The sequence below is a fragment of the Oryctolagus cuniculus genome, chromosome 3 (assembly GCF_964237555.1).
Source record: "Oryctolagus cuniculus chromosome 3, mOryCun1.1, whole genome shotgun sequence".
In the NCBI taxonomy this organism is placed as follows: Eukaryota; Metazoa; Chordata; class Mammalia; order Lagomorpha; family Leporidae; genus Oryctolagus; species Oryctolagus cuniculus.
The window spans coordinates 39,340,569-39,366,090 of record NC_091434.1 but is presented as its reverse complement, the minus strand read 5'-3'; the positions used below and the strand labels follow the sequence as shown (position 1 = coordinate 39,366,090).

The following is a 25,522-nucleotide window of genomic DNA, read 5'->3' as shown; positions in this document are numbered from 1 at the left end:
TAAGGAGGAGTGTGAATTTCCCTTTGTCTACAGAACATGGGCTCCCTCTTTCTGAACCTTTAGCCATGTCTCATCGCAGCTTTCTGGGGCTGGCTTAGCTCTGCCCTCAGTTGTACAATGCCCACTGAGGACCTAGGAGGCTGAGAGATCCCACCCCACTCTTGGACTGCATGATGCCATGGCTCACCTAAACTGCCATAAATCTCAAAGCAAGGCTTCAAGAACTCGTCTCACAGTCAGTTTGTCTGGATTATATCCTGATCCACGCTGGAGATTCTGGAAGTCTCAGCAGTGAGCCGGCAGCGGGGCTGCTCATCTTTCTGGGGGAGCAAGTGAACCAGCAGATGGTGTTCTTGAATTCCTTTAACTTTGTGCAGCCTCCACACCAACAGCAAGGAGAAGGCCTCATGGCAGGAATGTCTCCTACCTGCTCAAACAGAGAGATGTCATTCTGTTAAACTCACTCACACTGGTAGACAAGGAAGAGTTTTCAACACCACCATCACTAACTGCTCAGTCAAAAAATGCACTAAGTTCTATTAACAACACGACAGTGCCTACTAAGGGCCTTGCCTCCTGAAGCCACCCTCCCTAGTGAGAGGGCTGCCCCAGCATTCCGAAGAGTGGAACCTACGCCTGGAGGGAGCAATGCCAGGGCACCCCTCCCAGCCAAGCTCGGGATGCTGAGGCACAAAGTTCACCCTGTATTCTTAGCGCTCCCCTCTCCATTCTTCCGCCAACCCCAGTATGATGCACAAGGGAATCCTCTACGTGTCCTTGGTCCCTTCCTTGGGTGCATCTCTGGATCTCTTATTTCAAGGCAAGGTCATAGATGTCACCACACATGCGCTGTCACCCAGTCTGTAATACAATCAATGCTTTGGGTGGGTGGATGATTGGATTTGTCATTTTACCTGTCTCTCCTGGACCCTTACTCAACTCCCTGCTGTCTAAAGCTAACTACAGTCCCCTTGCTCAGGAACTTCTGAGCAGGTCATTTCCTCTATTGAAGGGAGCTGAGAGCTTAATTCAGTCACCTAAGTGTCAAAACAGGCTGAGATCTGGGGTTCCATGTAAGTATGAGTGGAGTGTAGAGGCAAATAGTCCCTGGAAGACTTAATATTCCATTCTATTTTTCTTTTTTTTTAAAGATTTATTTATTTATTTGAAAGTCAGAGTTACACAGAGAGAAAGGGAGGCAGAGAGGAAAGGTCTTCCATCTGCTGGATCACTCCCCAGACGGTCGCAACGGCCGGAGCTGCGCCGATCCGAAGTCAGGAGCCAGGAGCTTCCTCTGGGTCTCCCACGCGGGTGCAGGGGCCCAAGGACTTGGCCCATCTTCCACTGCTGTCCCAGGCTATAGCAAAGGGCTGGGTCAGAAGTTGAGCAGCCTGGAATAGAACTGGCGCTTGTTATGGGATGCTGGCACTTCAGGCCAGGGTGTTAACCTGCTGCACCACAGCGCCGGCCCCTCCGTTCTATTTTTCATCTTCTTTTAAGCTCTGATTTATTGGCATGGCCAAATTAAGATCCTCATCCTGATCTCAATTATAGCTCCACATGTATTGGCAAAAAGTGGCTTGAGTTCACAACAGCCTTTCAGTGACAACACTGTTCAATAATATCACCCTCTTTATCTACAGAATTAGTCATTGTTCATGCTATGGCAACCACTGACCCACACATAGAGATGAAGTGCTGAAATGGGAAATGTTAATAAGGCCAAGGTCATGGTTCTCCAAGCCACAGTCCATTTCAGATTATTATCTCTAGATGACATTTCACTTAGAGAGGTTGATATGATTTATGACCTACTCAACTTCTCAACACTGTCATCTGCCTTCTACTCTAACCAACTGTCCTCAAAGTCCCCAGTGATCTCTGTGCTGGTGGATACAGTGGACCCTCTTTAGCCTTTAACCTTCTTGACCTCTCAGCAAATTCATCACAGTTGCTCACTCTCTCTGTCTTAAAATACTCTCTTTCCGGAGCTCCAGTGCCGTTTCGCCTCCTGAAGTCCCCACTCTGTCTATGCTTGTTTATTGTTACTGCAGATTCCTTCTTTTCTCTGCTCATCCCTTAAATGCTGATGTTCTTGGGCTCCATCCTGTACCTCTTTGGTTTTCATTTTACAGGCATTCCTCAAATAGTCTTATCCATTAGTAAATAACTATGTACGTTTTGAGGGCAAAACGTCACCCACCCTTTATCCTTACTCCTAGAGCAGTAGCTAGATATAAGATACACATAATAAATATTTGATAGGCAGATTATGGTAAAAAAAAAAAAAAAAGAGAGAAACTTTTGAAAAATACTACTCTGAAGTGCCCATTTCCTATATCTAGGCAAAAGGTAATTCTAGTAGTTTATCTCATGAGCAAGCTAGGGGGATGCATATCCACCTTCTTCAGCCCTAACAAGACCATGACCTTAAATCCATTGCATGGCAAGTATCAGAGAATCTTTCATTTTGTCACAATTGGAAACTTTTGTTTTCATTTACATTTTTTCTTTTTTGAAAAGATTTATTTTATTTATTTAAGGCAGAGAGACAGAGAGAGGGACAGACCAAGAGAGAAAGAATCTTCCATCCTCTGTTTCACTTTCCAGATGGCCACAATGGCCAGTACCGGCTCAGGATGAAGCCAACAGCCTGGACCTCCATCTGGGTCTCTCATGTGGGTGGCAGGGGCCCAAGTACCTGGGCCCTTTTCTGCTTTCCTAGGTGCCCTAACAGGGAGTTGGATCAGAAGTGGAGCAGCTGGTTCTTAAACCGTTGCTCTGGTATTGGATACTGGCATTGCAGGCCGCAGTTTAACCTCCTGAACCACAACACCAACCTCATGTTTTTTATTCAATTAAACAGAATTCCTCAAAATAAAATATTAAACAGGTCACAATATATGTTGTCAGAATATATGTTCATAGCATCAGAATAATGTTTCGGGAAACTGCATAGTGCCACAGATACTGCTCGAGCCTATGAAGGTGACCCACAGCCTTAGTACTCTACACCCATCCCAGATCACAGAATTCAGGGTAATACAATCTCTTTTAAAATGGTTGAGCCCAGGGCCAGCATTGTGGTATAGTCGGTTAACCCTCCACTTGTGGTGCTATAGTGGGGGATGGCCCCAGTTCTTGGGCCCCTGCACCCACATGGGAGACCTGGAAGAGGCTCCTGGCTCCTGGCTTCAGATCCACCTGGCTCCAGCTATTGCAGCCATTTGTGGAGAGAATCAGTGGATGCAAGACCTCTTTCTCTGTCTCTCCCTCTGTCTGTAACTCTGCCCCTCAAATAAATAAATAAAAATCTTTTTAAAAAATGATTGAGGCCTTTAAAAACCCTGGGATAATCTATCTGGATGACAGCTACTTGGGAGAGTACCACCTTATGTTTTCAGAACCACACAAGGCAAAAGCCATAATGGTGCTTCATCATTCTCTCTCCATTGTCAACCAAGACATGCATGGGTTACAAGACACCTGCTGACCCAGCACAACATGCGCCATTTTCTGCCAACATCCCACTTCTCTCCGCCCAGCACCATAGCCATCTGGGCCATACATAGGAGGGAAGTAGCATCAGCAACCCTTCATGTAAGCTCTGCCTGAGAGGCAGTCATTCTGCCCGCGAGTTCTCATTACCTATTGTTGGTACTTGCCCACTGCTTGGGGACAATCATGATGAAGGGGATTTGCTTTGAGATCTGTGCCACTGGGTGTTTTCATCATCGTGTGAACACCTGATGGTGAACTTACACACACCTAGACGGTGTAGGTCAATCACTCAACATGGGCCCTTGATGCAATAAAAAGATGAAGTAAGCACAAAAGGCATAGGGCTGCTGCTGGCATAATACCACAGACTGTTTTACGTGAACTTCTTTTTAATAAGTGGGAGCAAACTCAAATAATGACAAAAAGTATAGCAAATACATAAACAACATGGTCATTATTATCTTACCAAGTATCGTGTACTGTACCGAGATGTACTGCCATGCTTTTACACAACGGCCAGTACTGTAGGTTTGTTTCCACCCTGATCTCCACAGACATATGAGGAATGCATTGCACTGTGATGTTGGGACAGCTGTGAGGTCGCTAGGCAACAGCCACTTTCTAGTTCCATTGTAATCTTATGATCACCACACCAAAACCTTATGCAGCATGTGAAGTATAAAACAACTCAGAGTTATAAATACCTCAATTACAAAGCTGCTGCTACATTCTAACCAAGGGAAAAGGGAAACATCTTTGGAGGAAATAAAGGAGTGCTGTGTGACAAGGACAAGTAGACCCCTATAATGTGACTCAATGTAGAATGACAGTAAATGAATGATAGAAATCACTCTACAGGCCGGTGCCGCGGCTCACTAGGCTAATCCTCCGCCTTGCGGCGCCGGCACACCGGGTTCTAGTCCCAGTTGGGGCGCCGGATTCTGTCCCGGTTGCCCCTCTTCCAGGCCAGCTCTCTGCTGTGGCCAGGCAGTGCAGTGGAGGATGGCCCAAGTGCTTGGGCCCTGCACCCCATGGGAGACCAGGAGAAGCACCTGGCTCCTGCCATCGGATCAGCGCGGTGCGCCAGCCGCAGCGCACCGGCCACGGCGGCCACTGGAGGGTGAACCAATGGCAAAAGGAAGACCTTTCTCTCTGTCTCTCTTTCTCACTGTCCACTCTGCCTTTCAAAAAAAAAAAAAAAAGAATTCAACAAATAGCAAGAAGAAAAGAATTGTTCCTCAATAGTTGAGACAAGGGCTGTAAACAATAATCACATCTCAAAATGTCAGTTTCACTCATATACGTTGCATTTTTTGGTACTCTATTAGTTACCACAAACCAGGGAAAACATAAGATATTTGTCTTTTTGGGACTGGCTTATTTCACTAAGTATAAGGGTTTCTAGTTGCATCCTTTTTGTTGCAAAAGACAGGATTAAATTTATTTTATGGCTGAGTAGTATTCCATAGTGTTTCTATACCACATTTTCTTTATCTAGTCATCAATTGATGGACAGCTGGGCTGATTCCATCTCTTAGCTATTGGAATTGAGCTGCAATGAGCATGTGTGTACAGATAGCTCTTTCAAGTTCCTAACTCTCAACACTGTTGCACTGGAGGTTCAGTTTCCAACACATGAACTTTGGGGAACACGTTCGAACCATAGCAGTCAGCATTCATGCCCTTCCTGTAGTGAAAAGTGATATTGCGTCAAATAGGATTTAGGGTTTGGGGGGCAACTGTATTAGGGCCAATCCGAGCCCAGCCACTTACTAGCTGCGGAGCCTAGGAATGTTATCTAACTGCTCCAAGTGCCCATTTCACCATCAAAAATGGGAAGAAATGCAGTGCCTTCCTCAAAGAGTGGTGAGGATTTAAGGATATAACCCATGCAAAGTGCTTGCCCTTAGTCAACTGACTGTAACTGTCAGCTGCTACAGTTACGTTACTGTGATCAGTAAGTCAATTCACCCTAGACAGTTGTTTTATTCATTTATTCATGCAATAAAGATTTGCATTAAGTACCTTGAGTTACATGAGTGCAGCCTCAAACATGACAGACACAGTAGCCCTGCTTTCGGTGGGGGAGGAGGCCTCTTCCATCAAGCTTCTCTTTGGCTGGAGTGCGGTACCACTCACCTGTGTCTGCCTGAGTCTAAGCCCACGAAGAGTCTTTGGACTACAGTTTGATTTCCCCTGTAGATTCACCTGAAGAATGAGAGCACCAGCCAGCACTGTCTGGACAGTTGGGTCTCTCCTCCTAAATTAATACAATCAATCTGGTTCACCCATCAGTCTCAGGTTTAAGGAATCTCTAGGAGCCAATCAACTCTAGAGCCCCACTTGGCCAGGTTTCAGCTAGACTAGGGAGTGCCCAGCCTATGATGAGTGTCAGCCCCCAGGGGCCTGTCTGACCCCTGAGCTCTTCACCTGGTGAATCTTCCCAGGCTTGGAAACTCTACCACGTGGGCTGGCACTTCCTGCTCTCATCAGCAGGCAGCTGGAGCCATGGGGGCCAGAGCCCTGTGCCTGGACCCCAGACACCTCCACCTTCGTCCAATGCTTCCCCATCTCATCTCCTGGCCTTGGGCAGGAAAGTCAGAGTGAAGGGTCTTGGACATTTCCCCGGAAGTTTGACCGGAGTCAACTGTACAGTGTACGTGGAAAGGAAGGCACTGGCAGTGCTAAGCAGAAGGCAGGTATAAGGGAACACTACCCTTAGGATCCCCCTCTCCTGCGCCCAGCATGCTGGCCTGTCTTGGGCAGGGGGTGAGCTGGGAGCCACGTGAATCTTTACTTCCAGCAGCAGAGAGGACCCGGCTGCTGGTGCGCTCAGTGCTGCCACTGAGCCATTGCTATGGGACCTGAGGGAACCAGTAATATGGGTGGAGTAGAGAACCACCTGCTAATGTCATTTGAAAGCCTTGGAACCTCCCTGGGCCTAAATAACTCCCACAGCTGCCTGCTAATTCCCAGTGTTAGTCACTGCTTAAGGGATGTTGTGGGTATATTATGTGAGCCAGCACATGATTGATCTGCCAAGGCACCAGATTAGCTATGGAGTACATGAATGGGGAGAAAGTTATGTAATTCCCAGTTAAATCCTTTGATGGCTTTCTTTGAGCTAATAATAAAACTTACAGTCCTCTTACTGAGCCCATGGTGCTGAACTTTCCCAAGACTCCCACGCCAAGATTCCTGCACTCAGGCCTTTCTCAGCTCCTCGGATAGGGCCCCCTTCCTCCGGGTGGATATGGCCCTCGCAGGTCAGTGCCCTGGTCGGGGCTCTGCTGCACAGTCAGATGCAGCAGTGTCAGCGTGGGAGAGGGCACTTCCACACAGGACAGGGAAAATGAGTGTCCCCCTCGACACAGCTGGCATCTAACCCAGAGACCCTCAAGGACAGGCCCCAGCCACCAAAAGGATGCATTGGAATCTCCTAGAAGGGCCGTGTGTACTTTGAAAAAGCTTTGGCTCCTGATTGCACTCTAAGTGCATAATTCAGGGAAAGTTTTTGGAAACCTGCTGTGTTTTTATTTGAAGTACAGAGGATCAGCTCCTTGGCATGAACCTAACTGGGAGTGTCAACCAAAAAGCCAGCCCTTTCTCAGCCCCCTCCTCCTTTCCAAGCCCAGCAGGTGCCGTGGGTGATACCTGAAACTTCTCAGCTCTGCCAGCCACACCCACAAAATCCCTTGAGGCAGGAGCTCTCCAGGCCTCAGCCAGCCGCTCACCACGTATCCAGTTTGGCCAGCTTGGGGATTATTAGCTCCCTCCCCCAGAACAGAGCTCCCTACACAAACAGAAACCGAGCTCTGCCCAGGGCTCTGCCCAGAGCTGCTGCGGGGCTGGGCAGGAGGCCTTCCTCCCGAGGGAAGAGTGGGGCCAGCTCAGCACTGGGTGGGAAGAGGCCAGAGCCTGCCAGCCTCAAATGACGCGTGTTCAGTCAGCGGGGGCTTTGTTCAGAGAGCATTCCCTGAGCCCCTGCGTGATCAAGGAGCTCAGCAGGCCTGAGGACGCAGTGAGGGATCAGGACACAGGGCCCACTCTGTGCCTCCCCAGGGCTACCCACTGTAGGTTCCAGGATGGAAGGGAGGGGGAGCCTGCCTGTGGTTTTCTAAACCAGCTCAGGGAAGCGGTCACTGTGCCTAGCCCCTCCCTCTGTGTCCCATGGACAGGGTGCCCTAGGGTAGATTTATTAAAAATCCTCTTTTTTTTTTTTTTTTGGCGTGTCTACCCCCAGGGCCTAGGTGAATCCGGAATGTTTCTGGGGTCTTCCGTATTCTTCGCCATCACTGACGCTGTAGCCGCAGCTCGCAGCGAGAGGGGCCTGCCCCCTGCCTTGGCGATGAACAGCCCTGCCACTCCAGAGCTCATCCGGATGGCCTGTGTGGATCAGTTCACGGACCTGGTAGGAAGCCTCTGGCTTGTCGGTGAAGCTCTGTAGCCCTTCAGTGATTCTCGCAGAATGGAGGGTGGGGGACGCACGTCAATCAAAAAAGCACATCCGCAGTCCCGCCATGTAGAATGGCTTCATTGGGAAGAGGAAAGTCGCCTGTTGTTCTCTATCCTGACAAAGGGCGATACGGATTTTGAAGGGTTGGGAAATGGTCCTTCCCATCCGAGCCCTGCAGACTTTGGGTGGAGGTGGCCCAACTGGCGATCCTCTTAGCTATGCAGCCACAGTTAATCATGCAAGTTTCTGGCCCATGGAGTCCAGAGCCCAGCAGAGAGACAGAGAGACAGCCCTGGGAAACAATGGTTACGCACCACTCGCGGCTGGGGACTGCACTAGGAGGTGACACACGGAGCTGAGAGCGGTTTTCCCACCCAGCTGTTCCTGATGCTCTCTGTGTGCCCAGCCTGCTGCAGGTTCTGCAGAGCACACAGCAGGTTACACTCAGCAAATGCTAACTGCATAGGAAAGGCAGGCTTGGAAATCGGGAGGCTGCGCTGGATCTCCGCTGTGCCACTGTCCAGTCATCAGCATGACCTTGACCATGTTGTGGACCCGTCTGTGCCTCAGCTGCCACATCTGATTAAGTAGATAAAATATCCACGGGTTTTCTGAAAGCGTTTTGGCACAGAAGTGGCACATAGTGACAGCTAAATAGGTGTTAACGGTTACTATGGTGATTGCTATTATCATCTCATTCCCCAACCACGCTTGGTGCTCCACTCATCTGTTTTCTGCCCTTCTTAGCCTGCACCTGTAGTTGAGAAGTGAGCAGAGGGAGATCTTGGGCTGAGTCACAGTGGCGGGAGGAGACGGGCGTCTGGTGTTTGGCAGGGAGGCCATCGCCTCCAGCCCATCACCCCCGCTCCTGAAACTTCCCCTAGCCAGTCGATCTACACAAACCTGAGGTGGTGAATAACAATGCATTCTAAAATGCACGTGAGAAAACTTAGCACAGGTCTGTACTAACGGTGCCTAAGCCAAATGGCAAACAGTCCATCATTAGATTGCGTGGGTCTTTTCCACGGTGTAAGCTGTTACACTCATTCCTCTTCATGGGCCAAAACAAAGAAAGAGGGAGCAGAGAGCAGGTTGAGGGGCATACTCATTCATCTATGTAGCCAAGACCTTTTTTGGAGCACCCACAATGTTGTGGCCACGCACTTAAGCAATGATAAAAATAAGTCAGTCCCGGGAGATCCCAGCTCATGGAGCTTACAGAGTAGTTGCACTGTACACAGTGAAAGCAGTGCAAACAGAAGCGGTTACAGCAGACCCAGCCAAACACGGACCTCCGGAAGGGACAGGGAGGAGGTGACATCCTGCTAACGGGTGAGGTCTGGACAAGTGGACGGAGAGGAAAAGGAATCCCGAGTGGGAAAAAATAAAGCAAGACCATGGTGATCAGGAGAGCAGAGGGGGCTACTTCAATGTGTCAGTTTGTCCCCAGACCTTTTTTTTTTTTTTTAATTTATTTGAGAGGTAGAATTATAGACAGTGAGATAGAGAGACAGAGAAAGGTCTTCCTTCCGTGAGTTCACTCCCCAAATGGCCACCACGGCCGGCGCTGCACTGATCCAAAGCCAGGAGCCAGGTGCTTCCTCCTGGTCTCCCATGCAGGTGCAGGGCCCAAAAGCACTTGGGCCATCCTCCACTGCCTTCCTGGGCCACAGCAGAGAGCTGCACTGGAAGAGGAGCAACCGGGACCAGAACCCGGTGCCCACATGGGGTACCAGTGCCACAGGCGGAGGGTTAACCAAGTGAGCCACGGCGCCGGCCCCCCAGACCTTTTGAAATACCTTTGGATGTCTCAGAAAGCAGATCATTCGTTTGACTGGAGGGAAAGTAGACTATGAAAGAGGAAGTCTGCCGACAAAACTGGAAGACTGGCCTGGACCAGATCATGGGCAGCCTTGAAGATAAGTTAGCACCTTCAGGTTTTATTCTGTGGATCCTGCAGATCTTTGAAAGTGATTCGATCAAGGAAAGGAAGTAATCAGGAAGAGTATCCGGCAGATTGTATAACACGAGTCAGTGTAGGAGAGAACAGTGGAAAGCTCCTGCGGTAGTCACAATGGAGCCAGAACGTGCTGGTTGTCAAGCAGAGGAAAGGCAGATTCAAGTTGCAGCACCTGCTGTCTGATAGCAGGGTGTGGGCCAGGGAGAGGGAGTGAAAGGAAAGTTCCAGGTGGTGCCAGGTGAGGTGGAAGACAGTGGCGCCTTGAACAGAAGTAAGAAACACAAGGAGAGGAGCTGTTGCGAAGGGAGGTGGATTTGACTTTAGATTTATAGCCTGGTAGTCAGCCAAGGGGTTTCTCCAACAGGCAGTTAATTCAAGATCGGCAAGAGGTCTGGCTTGCAAGACGGGTGAGTCATGAGTACAAATTAGTAATTAGAGCCGTGAACCTGGATAAAGCTCACCAGAGGGTGCAAGTGCAGAGAGCGAAGAAAGAGGAAAATGCAGGAAAGAAAGAAAGGGACAGAGAAGAAAAATGAAGGAGGAAAGAGAAGGAGTGAGCCAGGGGCTTCTCCAGGGAGGGTACCAAATGGGCTGGGGACTGAACACCGGGGCTGCGGTTGGCTCCAAAGCTCAGAGCACACGCACAGCAGAGCTGTCTTCAGAGCCAGCCCCCCGGGTGTGGAGGGAGGTTACCATCAGACAGAAAAACGGCGAAGGGCCTGGAACTTTCCCACCCCTCATGCACAGGTACCTACTTAACAAAACTCTGCTCTCTGGGGGCCCAGAAACCACACCATCCTGACCCCGACACAGATGACAGCACCCCAAACTCCAGGAGGCCTCCACCAATGTGCCCCCAAACCCAGCAGTGCTGAGGACTGTGGGGAGTCGGGCAGAGCCCCCTCCCTGTGCCTCACCATGCCCACAGACTCCCATCTGCTGCCGGGCAAATGCCACTTGGCACAGGCAGGGTTGCCACTGTTCTACATGTGCAGATAGGCAGGTTGCCCAGCTGTGGAGGCCATGCAGGCAAGACCTCGGGTGCAGGGGAGCTTCAGTGAGACAACGGGTGGGATACAGAGGCCTTTCTTGAAGATGACGGAGGGGAGTCTTGCAGGGATGGAGCCTTGAACTTGATGACCTTGAGGGGAAATCCGTGCATGGACTGAAACTGTGGGCTTACCTGGCAGCCAAGGCAGCGTAGGAAACTCCACTGCAAACCCAGGGCCAATCTAAAGCAGCTGGCCAGTGTGACTCGGGGTTCTCCCCATCCCCAAACTATGCATCCCAATAAATCCAAGCCTGAAAAACCTTGCACGTGGAGCTCCTGGCAGGTGACCAAGGTGGAAAGAAGGTTTGCCCTCAATGGTTCTGCACTGCCCAGTGCAAGCTCTCTGTTTCAACACTGAGACATGAAGGTGCCTCTTCTTCACCTGAAGTCAAATAGAGAGGGTGGCCGTCCCCTCCAGCCTCAGGCCGAGCCTCAAGAGACCCCTATGGAGGAGGAGGCCATGCACAGGGCCCTGAGCTGGGGAGGACCACGCAACACTGCACATGGCGGACCCAGCGCCACCACCTTGCAGTTGGCGGGAATGCAGGGGACCCAGTGACCAGGACCAAGCGGCAGTGGCTCCTCAGTTCTTCCTACAGAAGATCCTTGTGAAGAGCACAGCTGGTGTCTTGATGATCACAAGGCAAAGGTGCCCTGGGGACACAGGTGGGAGTTAAGCCCAGTCCAACTGTGGGGCCGTGCAGGCTTTCTCTCGCGGATTCAGCGGCTCCTAAACAGCATCTTGGTAGGAAACAGAGAAGGAACGTTTTAAAGGAATCCATTCTGTAAAGAGAAGTAGCCTAAATGATTTCCAGTAACGTGATGCTTTTTCAAACTCTTCAAACAACCCAGAGTAGATCTCATTTTACAGTCCATCTGTGTGTTAGTATAATGCGTGTACAAACGGGTGTATATTCTGTTTTCAAAAAACGAACGTCTCTCAAGCCGGCATTTGACACAGCGGTTAAGACACGTGTTAAGTCTCCCATCAGAATGCCTGGGTTTGTGTCCCACCTCCACTTCCGGGTCCAGGTTCCTGCTCACGTGCACCCTGACAGGCAGCAGGTGCTGGCTTAAGGATTTGGGTCCCTGTCATCTTGTGGGAGACCCAAATTGAATTCCCGCTCCTGGGTTCAGTTTGGCACAGCCCTGATGGTTGCAGGCACTTGGAGATTGAACCAGCAGATGGAAGATCTCTCTTTGTGTCTCCTCTGTCTCCCAGATAAATAAATAAGTAAAAATTTTAAAGGAAAGGGATGTTTATTCCTCTTGGGCCTTCTCAGCAGGTAAGGGTTTTGCTGAAGCAGACAGCTGTTGTGTCACTTGTAAGAAAGATACAATGTTGCCTTCCTGGATCCTGAGCAAGGACAAACCCCTGCCAGTGTTTATTTGAGGGCGATCTGTGGCCTGGCTACCTGAGAAAGTTGGACAAAGTATCTCACTGTTGCAGAAGGGCTGCCCTTGGCATTCAGAGGGCTGCTGACCCCTAAACAGAACAGGGGAGTAAGGCGGGATCCAAAGAAGAGCTTGGCTGGAGAGCCTGAGGTGAGGAAGGAGCGGCCCAGGATGGTGGGGACAGCTGCGTGCACTTGAGGAGTTCACTTGACACTGGCATTGCTAGATTTCTTCTTCTAGCAGGACAGTGAGTGCACCATGTGTCAGAACCACTGTTCAGATTATATTCACCCTGTTTCCCTAACAGCAGACAATGAATTTGGAAAACCAGATAGCAATCCTTACTCTTAGAAAGTTTTGACAACAAACGAGGTTGAACTTGAGCAGCAAAACCTTGATCTTTGAGTGCCTGCAATAACTTCCTATGCACATTGCCAGAAAACTGCCAACGATTGTAAAAAGCAGCGTGCGGAAAACTAGGAATTTCATTGGCTGCAACTTCGCAGACTTGTTACACCTGCTTAAATGTAATGACAGTCCCTCCACCCTGAATTCAGCCAAAGTGAATAATAATTAAAAAGGTTCTCTAAGAATGACTGTGTTTTTTTTTTTATCATGCTCCTTTGCATATTTGAAGATTTAAAGCCAAGAAATATCCTCTATCTGCAGCCAATTAGGCCAAGCAAACTGGAAGCCTTTTATGGGTGGGGTGGTTTGCTGTGTAGTGGCTGCCTAAAGTGGCCTTCTCAGTAGTGGATGCAGCCTGTTGTTTGTGTGTGTGGTCCCAAAGAATCTTAGAGACACCTTTCCATTGCACCTTCCTGTCTGACCTCGGGCTCTGCCCAATCAAGACTCCAGACACATATTTGGGGTACCGTAGAAAAGCCCAGGGCGTGCCAGGCAGGACTCACAGTGGCCGACTCATCATGTCCATCTGCACCAACCTGCAGAGCAAAGGGTAGAGACTGAGGACCCATCCAGGGCCAAGTTCAAGTTCCCTGGCTGCCAGGAGATGCCCATCTTGGGAACTGGCTGCGCCAAGTGTAACGGGGATGAGTTTGAAGATGTGGTGACTGAGAAGCAGCTCATGGCAGGTGTCTGTGGGCTCAAACACACCCTCCGCTATCCCCTGGGAATACAGAGGGCCCTTCACGAGACAGGGTGCCCACCATGCTGCACCTCCATGATCGTGGACCCACCAGATCTTACTTCCTTTCAAGGCAGTATAAAAATAAAATGTCTCTTAAGTGAATTACACTACGAAGATATCATCTTGTGTTTTTGGTTTATCGTGTACAAAGACTGAAAACATTGGGGTAATCTATTCTGTTTGATAAGTACAAATTTACTTCTCAGATAAATGTTAAGCCTACGAAAATTTGTGTATTCCAGTTACCCATCTGCAAAATTTCTCTTATTTTGAGGAAACGCTGTTAAAGAAATGTGATAGTCTAAATATAAATTCTATTTTACTTGGTGTGTTTAGCTTTTTTCTCTTTTTTCATACTGAATCTTTCTTCAGTTTCCAGACCCCATTGTGGGTACCTGATTTTAAAGATTTCATACTTTTGGGAATCTTTTTAAAATAAAAAGATGCCTTTTTATCTTAAAATAACTTTGTTAATTCAAAGTGAGTTTAGCTTTTTAAACAGCAAAAATTAACAGAAAGCAAAGACCTTAATTCTGAAGCTTTAACAAATCTCACATGGGAAAAATGTGCTGATCTTATAAGTCAGTCCTTTGTTTTACATGCCATTTTTTTAAAAAATAGACTGTACAAATTTTCAAACAATCGTGTATAACTATGACCCAGTTAGAGAGTGTTCTCTGCCCTCCATAAATTCTCTTCTCAGCTTCCAGTTTGATAAGCATTTTCTTCCCACTTAAACTCAAGAATGTCAGCTTCTGAGCTGGGTCCAGCCTAGTCATGTTAGTAGGACTGCACGGAAAATATTACTGATGTCAAGGGATGTACAAACGTAGAAGATTAAACACAGAAAAACATTATCAAGTGAGTGTATTTTTCAGGATTTTAACATGTTGATTCCCTAGATTTGCTGCCATATTTTTTAAAAACTGCTTCACTTCTTTTCAGCTAGAGTGAGTATTGTGCTGTTTAAGTCTCACCTTGGTTTATCAAAGACCTGGAAATTATTTTTTATGTATAGAAAAAATGATGAATAGCTTTTTAGAAAGGGAGAGAGTAGTTTATTATACAAGTTAAATCATTTTTTTTTTTGACAGGCAGAGTGGACAGTGAGAGAGAGAGAGACAGAGAGAAAGGTCTTCCTTTGCCGTTGGTTCACCCTCCAATGGCCGCCGCGGCCGGCGCGCTGCGGCCGGCGCACCGCGCTGATCCGATGGCAGGAGCCAGGAGCCAGGTGCTTTTCCTGGTCTCCCATGGGGTGCAGGGCCCAAGCACCTGGGCCATCCTCCACTGCACTCCTGGGCCACAGCAGAGGGCTGGCCTGGAAGAGGGGCAACCGGGACAGAATCCGGCGCCCCAACCGGGACTAGAACCCGGTGTGCCGGCGCCGCTAGGCGGAGGATTAGCCTAGTGAGCCGCGGCGCCGGCTAAGTTAAATCATTTTTGAGAATCAGATCCTTCCTTCGAAAAAGAAACTGTTTTGCTGCCAATTAGTTGTAGAGAGTAGTTGTAATTTTTTTTCTATTTTTAAACCATATTCCTTGTCTTTTTCCTTTCAGATTCCACAAACTGATTCTAAATGCTCTGAGCTGTGGTCTATCCCCATTGCCTGAAGTTTGGTGTTCAAGAAGAAAAGTTGATTTTCTGATGGATTTAAGGACTCCACAGATCACTAGTATAAACTTCTATATCTAAAATATATAGAAAATTAGGGACAATTCTTTAATTTTCATTTTTACAAAATATCTTGAAATCTCAATTATATGTATAGGAAATTACATTTCTGGAGTCTCAACAAAATATGTTTATCTCAATGTAGTCATTACAGAATCTTTCAGTAATATATAGTACCTCCCTGCTGATCATGTAAGGAAAATGAAGGCCTCGACCATAACGTTCCTATTCTGAGAAAAAAAAAATGAGAGACCAGAAAAGATTTTTTTGATTGTTTGCTAGTAGTTTGTGAAGCTTCTTATTTAAGACACTTTGTCTAAAAATTACTTTCATTCAGCTTTTATCATTAGTCTGTATCACACAGCAGGGTATAACAACAGATGACAGTCCCTGCTGACTAGGAAGCAAATATTCACTTGCTTTGTTAATCTACAGATTTGTTGACAGTTCATTGACTTTCAAAATCTTCCACTTATCAAGGAGCCATCAATGGTCTCAACAAATTATCACTTCCTATATCACCTCCTAAGATGATTTATAGGAGGGGAATTTAAGGAAGCTGGAAATAATTCCATGAAACTATTGGCATATTTGCCAGCATGACATCAACAAGGAAAGATTTAGCCTAATTCTGTTCATTGAATTTTCCCTTCTATGTCTGTGCTCAACATGAAAATTGGTTATATTTTATTGCTCAAAATAAAGTTGTGGTGGTCAGCACTGTGGCATAGTAGGTAAAGCCACTGCCTGCAGTGCCAGCATCCCATATGGCCGCTGGTTCCAGTCCTGGCTTCTCCACTTCCTATCTGGCTCTCTGCTGTGGCCTGGGAAAACAATAGAAGATGGCCCAAGTCCTTGGGCCCCTGCACCCATGTGAGAGACCTGGCTTCAGATTGCCACAGCTTTGACCATTGCAGCCATCTGGGGAGTAAACCAGTGGATGGAAGACTTCTCTCTCTCTCTCTCTCTCTCTCTCTCTCTCTGCCTCTGTCTCTCTGTAACTCTGCCTTTCAAATAAATAAATAAATCTGTAGAAAATAAATAAATAAAAAATAAACCTGTGTTAAGATGAGAATGGCCAAATCACTTCTGTTAATCTACCTCTAGGGTAGTTTCAATTGGTATAAACATTCAATATTTTTCATATCTAAAGCATATTGGAACATTGTCTAGTCTGGAGTCCTCTAACATATGTTTCAATCATGAACAGCACACACTAGCAGATTTCTTTTTGTCCAGTTTTTATATATACAGATTGCTTTAGTGCTTGTGATTTCCAACAGGCTGAACTTGCCCATGGTGCCACCACAAGTCCACCTGACTCAATAAATCTTTGGGTTCCACTCGTTTGCTCTCACTTTTTCTCTCGGGGTGTCCTTGACTTGTGTACCCACCATCTCAGGTGCAGGAGCAGCTTATGTGTGGGTCAAGTGAAAGGCATAAAGCAGCCAGGCTGAGCAGGAGTGGGAAACCAGGGGATTTGCGTAGGACACAGATTCGCAGTCGTTTCTTGGTGGAACTAGAGCAATGAAAACACCAACACGATAGCAATATTTGTGCCACTTTCCAGGTTGTGAAAGCATTCTCACATCATCCGACCCCTGAGGCTCACAGCGGCTGCAAGTTTGCCTCCCTGTACTTAATCCTGCTTTGTAAATTCGATCACACCATTACCTTCGGTTGTCAGTTTCTTGAGGCTGGGACTGTGTCTTGCATTTCATGAACAAACACACAAGCATAAACCACACAGAAATAAGCATTCTTAAACTAACTGTAAAATGGTCAAAGGTTTCAAGTAGAAGAATTGCTGGATGTGATGATGAAAGAGATAGTAAGGTTGTGAGGAGACCAATGAGCCCAGCAGACAGGACTGTAGGACAGTCCCCAGGGGATGGAGCCTGGACCCAGGAGGACTCTCAGACTCCTCCTAGGGAGGAATAATCCCACCCAGAGCCCCCACACCCTGAATATAGAAATCATCCCCATTTTTAGTGGCTAAATTGCTTTTCATGCTATTTATAGATTATATTCAATAATTTTTTCATTGATGTATATTTGTCCTATTAAACACTTTTGGTATTATAATTTATAGACAGTCCAGATGTACAGGCATAAGGTTGAACATAATGGTTCTATCCTAATTCTTTTTAAAAAAAGATTTTATTTTGTTTTTTATTTGAAAGGCTGGGTTAAGGGAGGTGGGGAGAGCTTCCAACCACTGGTTCACCACCAGAATGGCCACAACAGCCAGGATTGGGCCAGGCCAAAGCCAGGAGCCAGGAGCTTCTTCTGGGGCTCTCACAAGGGTGCGGGAGTCCAGGGACTTGGGCCATCTTCCACTGCTTTCCTTAGGCACATTAGCAAGGAGCTGGATTGGAAGTGGAGCAGTCAGGACTCAAACCAGTGCCCATATGGGATGCCAACACTGCAGGCAGTGGCTTTACTCACTAAACCACAACCAGGCTCCTGTATCCTAATTCTTGTTCCTAATTTTGTTTATTTGAATTTTCCTCCTTTTCCCCTGAATCAGACTTGTTAGATTTTTTTTCTACATATAAGAGGCAGAGAGAGAAAGAGAGAGAGAGAGAGAGAGAGAGAGAGAGAGAGAGCGCTCCACCTGTTCATCCCCTAATCCCACAATGGAACAATGGCCAGAACTGGGCAGGCACAAGTTGGGAGCTGGGAACTCAATCCGGGTCTCTCACATGGGAGGCAGGGACTCAACAACTTGAGCCATCACCTGCAGCCTCCTGGGATCTACACTGGCAGGAAGCTGGAGGGGGAGCTGGAGCTGGGAGCTGAACCCACACACTCTGCCATGGAAGACAGAGGCTTTAACTGGCGTTTTAATCTTGAACAAAACACCTGCCCTAGTATTTTTATTATTACATTGCTCAAGAAAAAAAATGTGGTCTTATTTATCAATTCTACACTTTCTCTATTTTCTAAATACCTTTTTTCAGCTATTACCTTTTTATACACCTGTTCCTAATTTCTCTTGATTAATTTTTCCCAACTTTTTGGGGTTGAAAGTTTAGTTCTCCTATTTGAAGTCTTTCTAGTTTAATGAAAGCATTTAAAACTATGAAATTTCTCCCTTGAATATAGCTTTGCTTGCACTGCATGGATTTTCCTATCTTTCCACTGTCATTTTTTCTATAGCCTGTATTTCCTGTTTGTATTTCTTCTTAAGTCTGGGTTTTTAAACTTTTGAAGTTACCTGTGATTCTATGTCTTCTGTTTGCCTTCTAATCATTAATTTCCAGTTAGATTGCATTGCAATCACAAATGATTGTTTTAACAAGAAAAGAAGGAAAAATGAAAGAGACCAGATAGGCTAAAAAAAGACATGAGCACGAGAGAAAAAAAAAAAAAAGACAAGAACAAGGCACAAATGAAAAGAGGAAGCAGAAAGACCCCGTGTGGCTGGATGGAGCAGACGACTGGAGATTGGGTTTGTCGATGACGGGCTTTGGGCTTGGCAGCAGGTTTGGGTGGTTGAATAAGACACGTGCTGCAGCCAGGAGACCAGAATGATACAGGGAGGGAGTAGAGCAACAGCAACTGGAGAAAATGAGCATAGCCGCTGATCCTTGGAGAAAGCACAGCTGCTCCTGGGTTGCCATGGCCAAGGAATGCCTGGCGTGATCCACCTGATGGTTCTCGTGTTGGACTTAAGGCTGCATCAGCTTTTCCCTGTGCCATGCTTTCACCTTAATTTCTTAGGTGAATTCAATCGTTTCCATATCTTCTGCTCAGTTGGGGGAATGGATTTCAACCCAGGAACCCAGTCAGGAACTCAACCCACTTATGTGATGTTCCCCACACAGCAGTCATCTTCGAGTTCCTATTCTGACCAGCACTGGGCATGTGATGGTTACAGAGAATCACCGGCTTCTCAGCGTCTTATTTGTAGTCCACGCGTGTGCTCATTCCCCTCTCGCTGAGCAGAAGGCAGCCGCCCCCCCTTCAGAAGGAGAGCGTGACCAAGGTGGCAGTCCATCCCAGCCAGAAGAAAACCCCATCCGCCCACTGTCCACCTGCAACTGCCACACTCACACTCACTCACACTCACACTCACACTCACAGGGGAGCAGTGAAGCAGACAGGTTCCCTGAGCCTCTTACTAGCCAGCTCTTTCAATAGGCGACTTTAATTCATGAAACTACCCAGAAATTTTCTAGGATTCACAAATCTTCCAGGAGGTGCTGGCGTAGAGTGGCTGCCAAGTAACACACTGAAGCCAGGCTGTCTGGCTGTGAACCCTGTGCGCTATGGCCTGCAGCACTGCATCCCTCGGTTTTTCTGATCTACAAATGGGCTTATCATAGTACCTACCAAGGAGTCCATTTGGAGGATTAAATGAGCCAATGCTTAGGACAATGCCTAGCGCATAGGATGCAGGCAATTCAAAAACTCTCAGTATTGTTATTCTGGAATGTGTGTGTCCTCATCAATGCACAGTCATGGATAATGCCAGCCCTCAGAGAACACAGACATGGGATGTCCCAGTTAGAGCTGCAGCATCACAGACTCCTTTGCACTAAAGAACAAAACAGCCATCCAGACATTGGAGAGAAGCCAAGACTTCAGTAGCAATAAATTGGTAGGGATTTCATAGAGATTTTTCTCTTGATTTGTGCATGAGCAGAAGCTAAGATCTGTCTGTAGGGAGCACTAGGAGCCCTGAACTCATAGCAGGGACTCACGTTAACCTGGACCACCCAGAGAGGCAGTCCAGAGACACACAGGCTGTTCTTCCAGCCACACTGTTTAGATTTATAATCAGTTTCTTAGTGAAGAAGAACAGGATGTTACTGAAAACTCTGTCCCTGGCCTTGGTGCCGAATCCAAATAACAAGGATTGAGGGTAAGAGAAAAAGAAAGTTTAACTTATAGACAGATGAGGACAACAGCAGATAATCTCAAGAACAGCTGTCCTACTTAGTGAGGATGCGCTGGGGCTGAGATACAGAGAAGGGGGCGGACTTCACAGGGGATGCGGGAGAAACAGCACATCTTTGGGGTAGCTGGGATAAAGGCCGCCGTGGCTCGGCCAGGCACCAAACGCTGGCCACAGCACTGCAGCTTAGTCCTTGAGGGGGTCTGCAGGTGAAGAGAGGACCCCTCTCTGTGACTGGGCTGCTCTGTTGTGACTGCGTGGAAGAGCAGTCCAGATAAGAGTTAAAGCATCCCCACAGCACGGACAAAAGGGGAAACCAATAATTTAGCCTTGAGCAGAACATAGCACAGTGCTTTGTAATGGCAGCCTGAAAAAACCTCATTTGGCCGGAATTAGTGAGAGCACAGCTGTGCTTGGTGGGAATCTGCCACCTTGCATTTGGTTACAGCAAGAACCAACTCCTGTAGCAGTATGTCACCTTGTACCCAGTTACGTATTTGGCAACCACGAAGGGGTAGCAAAACACTCCAACGTCTTCCATGTAAGGACATCATTACAGTGTGGACTCCGTCGCTCTTGTTTAAAGCTCTTTTTGTCTAAAATGTGTAGGGTCCTAAGTGAGGTAGGTATTATTCTGGACACTGGAGACACATAGAGAGCCAGGGATACAGGCCTTGCCCCCACGCACTTCCCAGCAACCCAATAGGCGAGACAGACATCACCCAAATGTCATTGCAACCTCGACTAAATGCCAGGAAGAAAAAGCAAGGGGGTCAGTGGAGATACTGTCAGGGAAGTGTTTGACTGGGGGGTTACAGAGGCTTTCCTTGAAGAAGTGACAGCAATGCCGTGCCCTGGAGGCTAAGGTGGCACTGACCGGAGGTAGAGGCTGCAGAGATGGTGCTGGTCAAGGAATAGGGGACTTGAAGGTGTGGTGGCCCAGGAACTGGGAAGGCCTGGGCTGGGAGCATGTTCAGATGGATGCAGAACCTGCAGGGGGCAAGACTGGGCCCCAAGACCACGTGGGCCATGGTGGCATCTCTATTTTCTCCTAAACACATGCAAGTCATGGAAGAGATTTGGGCACAAGAGTGAGACACTCCAGTCCTGTTTTTTCATGGAACTTCCCAACTACAGTGCAGGAGACGAGCTTCAGAGACTTGAAAGAAAAGTGCTGTCCATCAGGGAGGCTTTCAACCTGACCATAGAGGTCAAGGTCACAATGAGTACACCCAAATGCCAAGACTGCTTTGCTGTATCCAGTCCTAGAAGCTCCCCATGCTACACACTGGCACCCAAACCAGAGAGGAGGTCAGGGAGGTGAAGTTCCTCAAGCAGGCAAGCTTTGCTTTTGCCCTGTCTAGTCTGTGTGAGGGCTAGAGAGCGGAGGGGCACAGGGAGAATTCCCCTCTCTCTTCAGTCTTTGCCCTGTCGCAGATCCAGAAGCCAAGAGTCTTAGGAAACAGCCTGTTGTATTGCCACGACGATGCAGAAAGCACTCATAGAGAGGCCCCTGGCTGAGCTCAGCTGGTCTGGGGAGAGGCAGGAGCAGCAGGAGCACCAGGGAGCAGGTGCGGTGCCAGTCGGGTCTGGATGCTGCGTGGGCTCCACCCAGCCCCGGGGGCTGCTGCAAGAAGATCCCATTCTCAGGAGCCAGGCAAGCGGGGCCACGTTGTCCAGCCATTCACGTAGAGGTCTGCATCAGCTCCGGGGACACGTAGCAACCTGGCAGAAGAATGGTCCAGGATTCTCCAGCCACTCGGTGGCAGGACTGAGAGCTCCATTCTTAGAGATGAACCAGAATTCAGAAACGCCAGCATCAAGTACAGATGGCAACGTACACACAAAAGCTGTGGACCGTATGAGAAAAGCAATTACTGCTAGATGATTCTGTGTGGATTTTCTGTCTGGGAGTTCTGGTTGCTACACATGAACATGTGATAAGTGTGTGTTTAAATAGGGGGTGTTTTTAGATGTAAGGGGATGGGTAAGCCCATGAGGAGGTCTCCAGGCAGCTGAGCTCCCAACACAGCCTGCATTTCCAGGGAAGTGAGAAGTCTGGAGTTTTACATCTTTGGCCAAACAACAGCCAAGCCTCCTGATACCTCCAAAACTCAAGAAATACCTGACTCCAAGTTGCAGTGGCTGGGCTTTCCATGCTAAGAGGGACAAGGGCATCACTGGATTATTACAAACTTAAGCAAAGCTCCCTAGGGGCTCCAGCAGGGCCTCTGCTATTTCAGAATAGTGGGTCCTATGAACACACATTTCTATTCAACACTGCAGCTCCACATGCTTGAAAAAAAACATCAAAACAGCCGGGCTCAGAACTGTCAACACAGCTCAGGAGGGTTGTGCTGGATTTTTCCACAATCAATGTCCCACCTGTGGCAACACTAAGCCAACCCAGCCCATGACTGTCAGGCCCCACGATTTTTGAAAAATCAATGAATAAAAGGTAGGGGATAAATTGCCCTTATCTTTAAAAACTGCAATAGTCTCTATGTCAGTGCAATAGAAATTCCACTACTCTGTCCGGATAGACTATTCCAGGGAACCTGGGGATGATTTTCTATTCCACTGAGCAGTTCAGGAAACAAGTCCTGCAAAATTCTAAATAAGAATTTCATGGGTCAATGCTGTGATGTAGAGGGCAAAGCCGCTGCCTGCAGTGCTGGCATCCCATATGGACGCCGGTTCAAATCCCTGCTGCTCCACTTCTGATCCAGCTCCCTGCTAATGCCCCTGGGAAAGCAGCAGAGGATGGCCCAAGTGCTTGGGCCCCTGCACCAGAGTGGGAGCCCCAGAAGAAGCTTCTGGCTCCTGGCTTCAGATGGGCCCAGACCCAACTGTTGCAGCCATTTAGGGAGTGAACCAGCAGATAGAAGACCTCTCTCTCTCTCTCTCTCTTTGCCTTTCTTTCTCTCTGTGTAACTCTGACTTTCAAATAAATAAATAAATCTAGAAAGAAAGAAAGAAAGAAAGAAAGAAAGAAAGAAAGAAAGAAAGAAAGAAAGAAAGAAAGAAAGAAAGAAAGAAAGAAAGAATTACCCAGTGGCTTGGTCTCATTGCTGCTGTAAGAGCCCTGTGTGCAGGCCAGGCATGGGGCTGCCCACACTGACGTCCAAAGCATGGGGGAAGCCCATCAGCCAGCCGTTCACCATGTCACCCCGCCACAATAGAAATGGGACACTTTTCCTAGTACCTTACAGGTCCCATGAATTTTTTATTATTTTATGTACAGGCTGAGAAGCTCAAATGGCAGCCTTGAGACTTCTCTATCCAACCTACATGCACACTCAGAAATCAAACGGGCAACTGGAACCGACTGGGTCCCCGAGAGGATTTTTGATTCGCTTGCCTCCATCACCAGTGTTACATCCCCAGTCTCCCCACCTCGGCAAATGGCACCACCGCTCACCCGCACTGCTCCAGCCAGAGCCCTAGGGCGCCTCCTTCACTTGGCTCTCTCCTTTGCCCCGCTCCCATCCAATTCGTCAACCGGTCCAGTTGGTTCTACCTCCAGAAATTCATACCAGATCAACTCTGCCTCGTCCATCCCTGATGCCGCCAGCCTATACCCAAGCCCCCATCACCTCGGGTTACAGAGAAACAGCCTGAGACTTAGCCTCCAGCAGAAGCAACTCCTTCCCTATACAGTGGACGACCCAGTGTAAACCACGTTGTGTTACGGCTGAGCTCAGAACTCTCTGGAAGTTTCCTTTCCTGTCTAGAAAGTTCCAAACCCCTCTCCTGGCTACGGCTGTCCCTGAGTGTCTCACATATCACCTTCCCCTTGTCTTCACACTCAGCCAGACCAAACTCTCCCTCCCTCTCTCTCTTTCTCCCTCTCTCTCTCTCTCTCTCTCTCTGCTGTTTCGACACGCTAAGCTCCTTGCCCCCTTGGAACCCTACACTCAGGCCTGTTTACCACGTTACTAACTGCAGGTTGAAGTGATCTCATTGCTCTAGTGTTTATTTTCCTGTCATTTTAGAGATACACATTGTTTTATCTACAAAACCACCCTACAAGTCCTATAGAACAGACACACACACACACACACACACACACACAGAGGCCTTATCAGGCAACAATAAATATTTTTGATTGAATGGATGATTTTATTTGATCTACATCTTCCCTGTCACTCAGCCCCACTAATTCATATGCAAGAGTAAAAGAACTACTTGTAAATCTCTGAGTCACAAGAGTCAATCAAACTTTCTTGACCTCACACAAATAGTCTCCTTTGGCTAAAAATATCCTGCCTTTATTTCTCCAGGGAACTCCTGTTCATCCTTCAAAACCCTAAGTAAGCAGGAACACTCAGAGGGGATGAGGCTGGGCACGGTTGAGGCAACAGAACAGGGGAGTGTGCAGCTTTCTTACCCAGCTGGTGAGGGCAGAACCTAGATTCTCAAGAGAGATCTAGTAAAGGAGGCATCCAACAGTCCAAACATCCAACAGTCACTTGTCATCTCCATTTTCATGTTTCTCAGGCCTCTTGGACTTCACACATCCAAATGGAACTCTTGATGGAAAAGATAGACATAGTCACCCACCTGTTCAGCCCAAGTGACTCCTCTCGCACATACACCCACTTCTCACATCCACTCTGCCAGCATGACCCCTGCCTGATTCCTCCCCACTCTTACCATAGTCCACACCGCACACAATAGAAATGTCACTGTTAACTGAGCCGCCGTCCTAACACCTCATTCTCTTGGTTGCACTGGGCCCCTGGCCTGCCTTCTCCACGAAGCAGCCAAGGCAGTCTTTTGTAACTTAATTCACCCTCTGCTCAAAACCCTGCACTGACCACAGACCACGTGCAGAAGCCTTGGCCAAGTCCTTCCTTGTGCCTGCCAGGTCTCCTGGCATAAGCGGCCACCAACTTCTCCTCTGGCCTTATTGGCTGCCCTCCCTCCCCTGGAGCAGCGGTGCCTTCCGTTGGACAAGTTGCTTAACGCCCCTGGATCTCGGTTTCCTGGTCTGAAATGCTGCCGCTGCTGCTGCTACACTGAGCCGTGGTAGTGTTAAAGCGCTCCTGGGAGCAGGCTCCAGCACACGGGAGCCTGTGCTTCTGTTTGTGATCGGAAATAATTTTATGTCTTGAACCCTTACATTTGAAAAAAAATGAGTACAAAAATAAAGATTAAGGAACAAGAATACACACGTGGGTTGTAGAACAGAGTTTTAAAGACGCACTTTTATGAAGCCTTCAGCTGTGTGCGTGGTGGAATCTCCCTCTGCCCTTTAACATACGCAACACCTGAAGACGATTTAGCCTCACGAGTGGGGTTCGCATTGAACCGGCCTCCAGGATGGTTTGTTTTAAATGCAGATAAATTGCTCAGAACTCAACTGTGTGTGCTCCTCCCTGGCTATATTTTTTTATTTTTTATTTTTATTTATTTATTTATTTATTTATTTA

General features: G+C 47.8%; 1 protein-coding gene, 1 long non-coding RNA gene and 1 pseudogene across 3 annotated transcripts in view; 2 read left to right on the top strand and 1 right to left on the bottom strand.

Annotated features, from left to right (window-relative positions):
* AOX3 (aldehyde oxidase 3) overlaps positions 1–16,757 on the top strand; it is a 120,524-nt gene extending 103,767 nt beyond the window's left edge. Inside the window, exons 33-34 of one of the 2 annotated variants that reach the window (XM_051848046.2) lie at positions 7,745–7,912; positions 15,070–16,757. In XM_051848046.2, coding sequence (XP_051704006.2) covers positions 7,745–7,912; positions 15,070–15,123 — 222 coding nt within the window. In that variant the 3' untranslated portion in view covers positions 15,124–16,757. 2 annotated transcript variants of the gene reach the window in all.
* LOC127491904 (small nucleolar RNA SNORA70) lies at positions 13,027–13,169 on the top strand (annotated as a pseudogene).
* Positions 16,758–24,348: 7,591 nt separating the features above from the next.
* On the bottom strand, positions 24,349–25,485 carry LOC138848952 (uncharacterized). Its single transcript, XR_011387168.1, has 2 exons — positions 24,744–25,485; positions 24,349–24,619 (listed from the first exon to the last, which is right to left on the bottom strand). It is a non-coding gene; the product is annotated as an uncharacterized lncRNA (long non-coding RNA).
* Between the last annotated feature and the right edge of the window lie 37 nt (positions 25,486–25,522).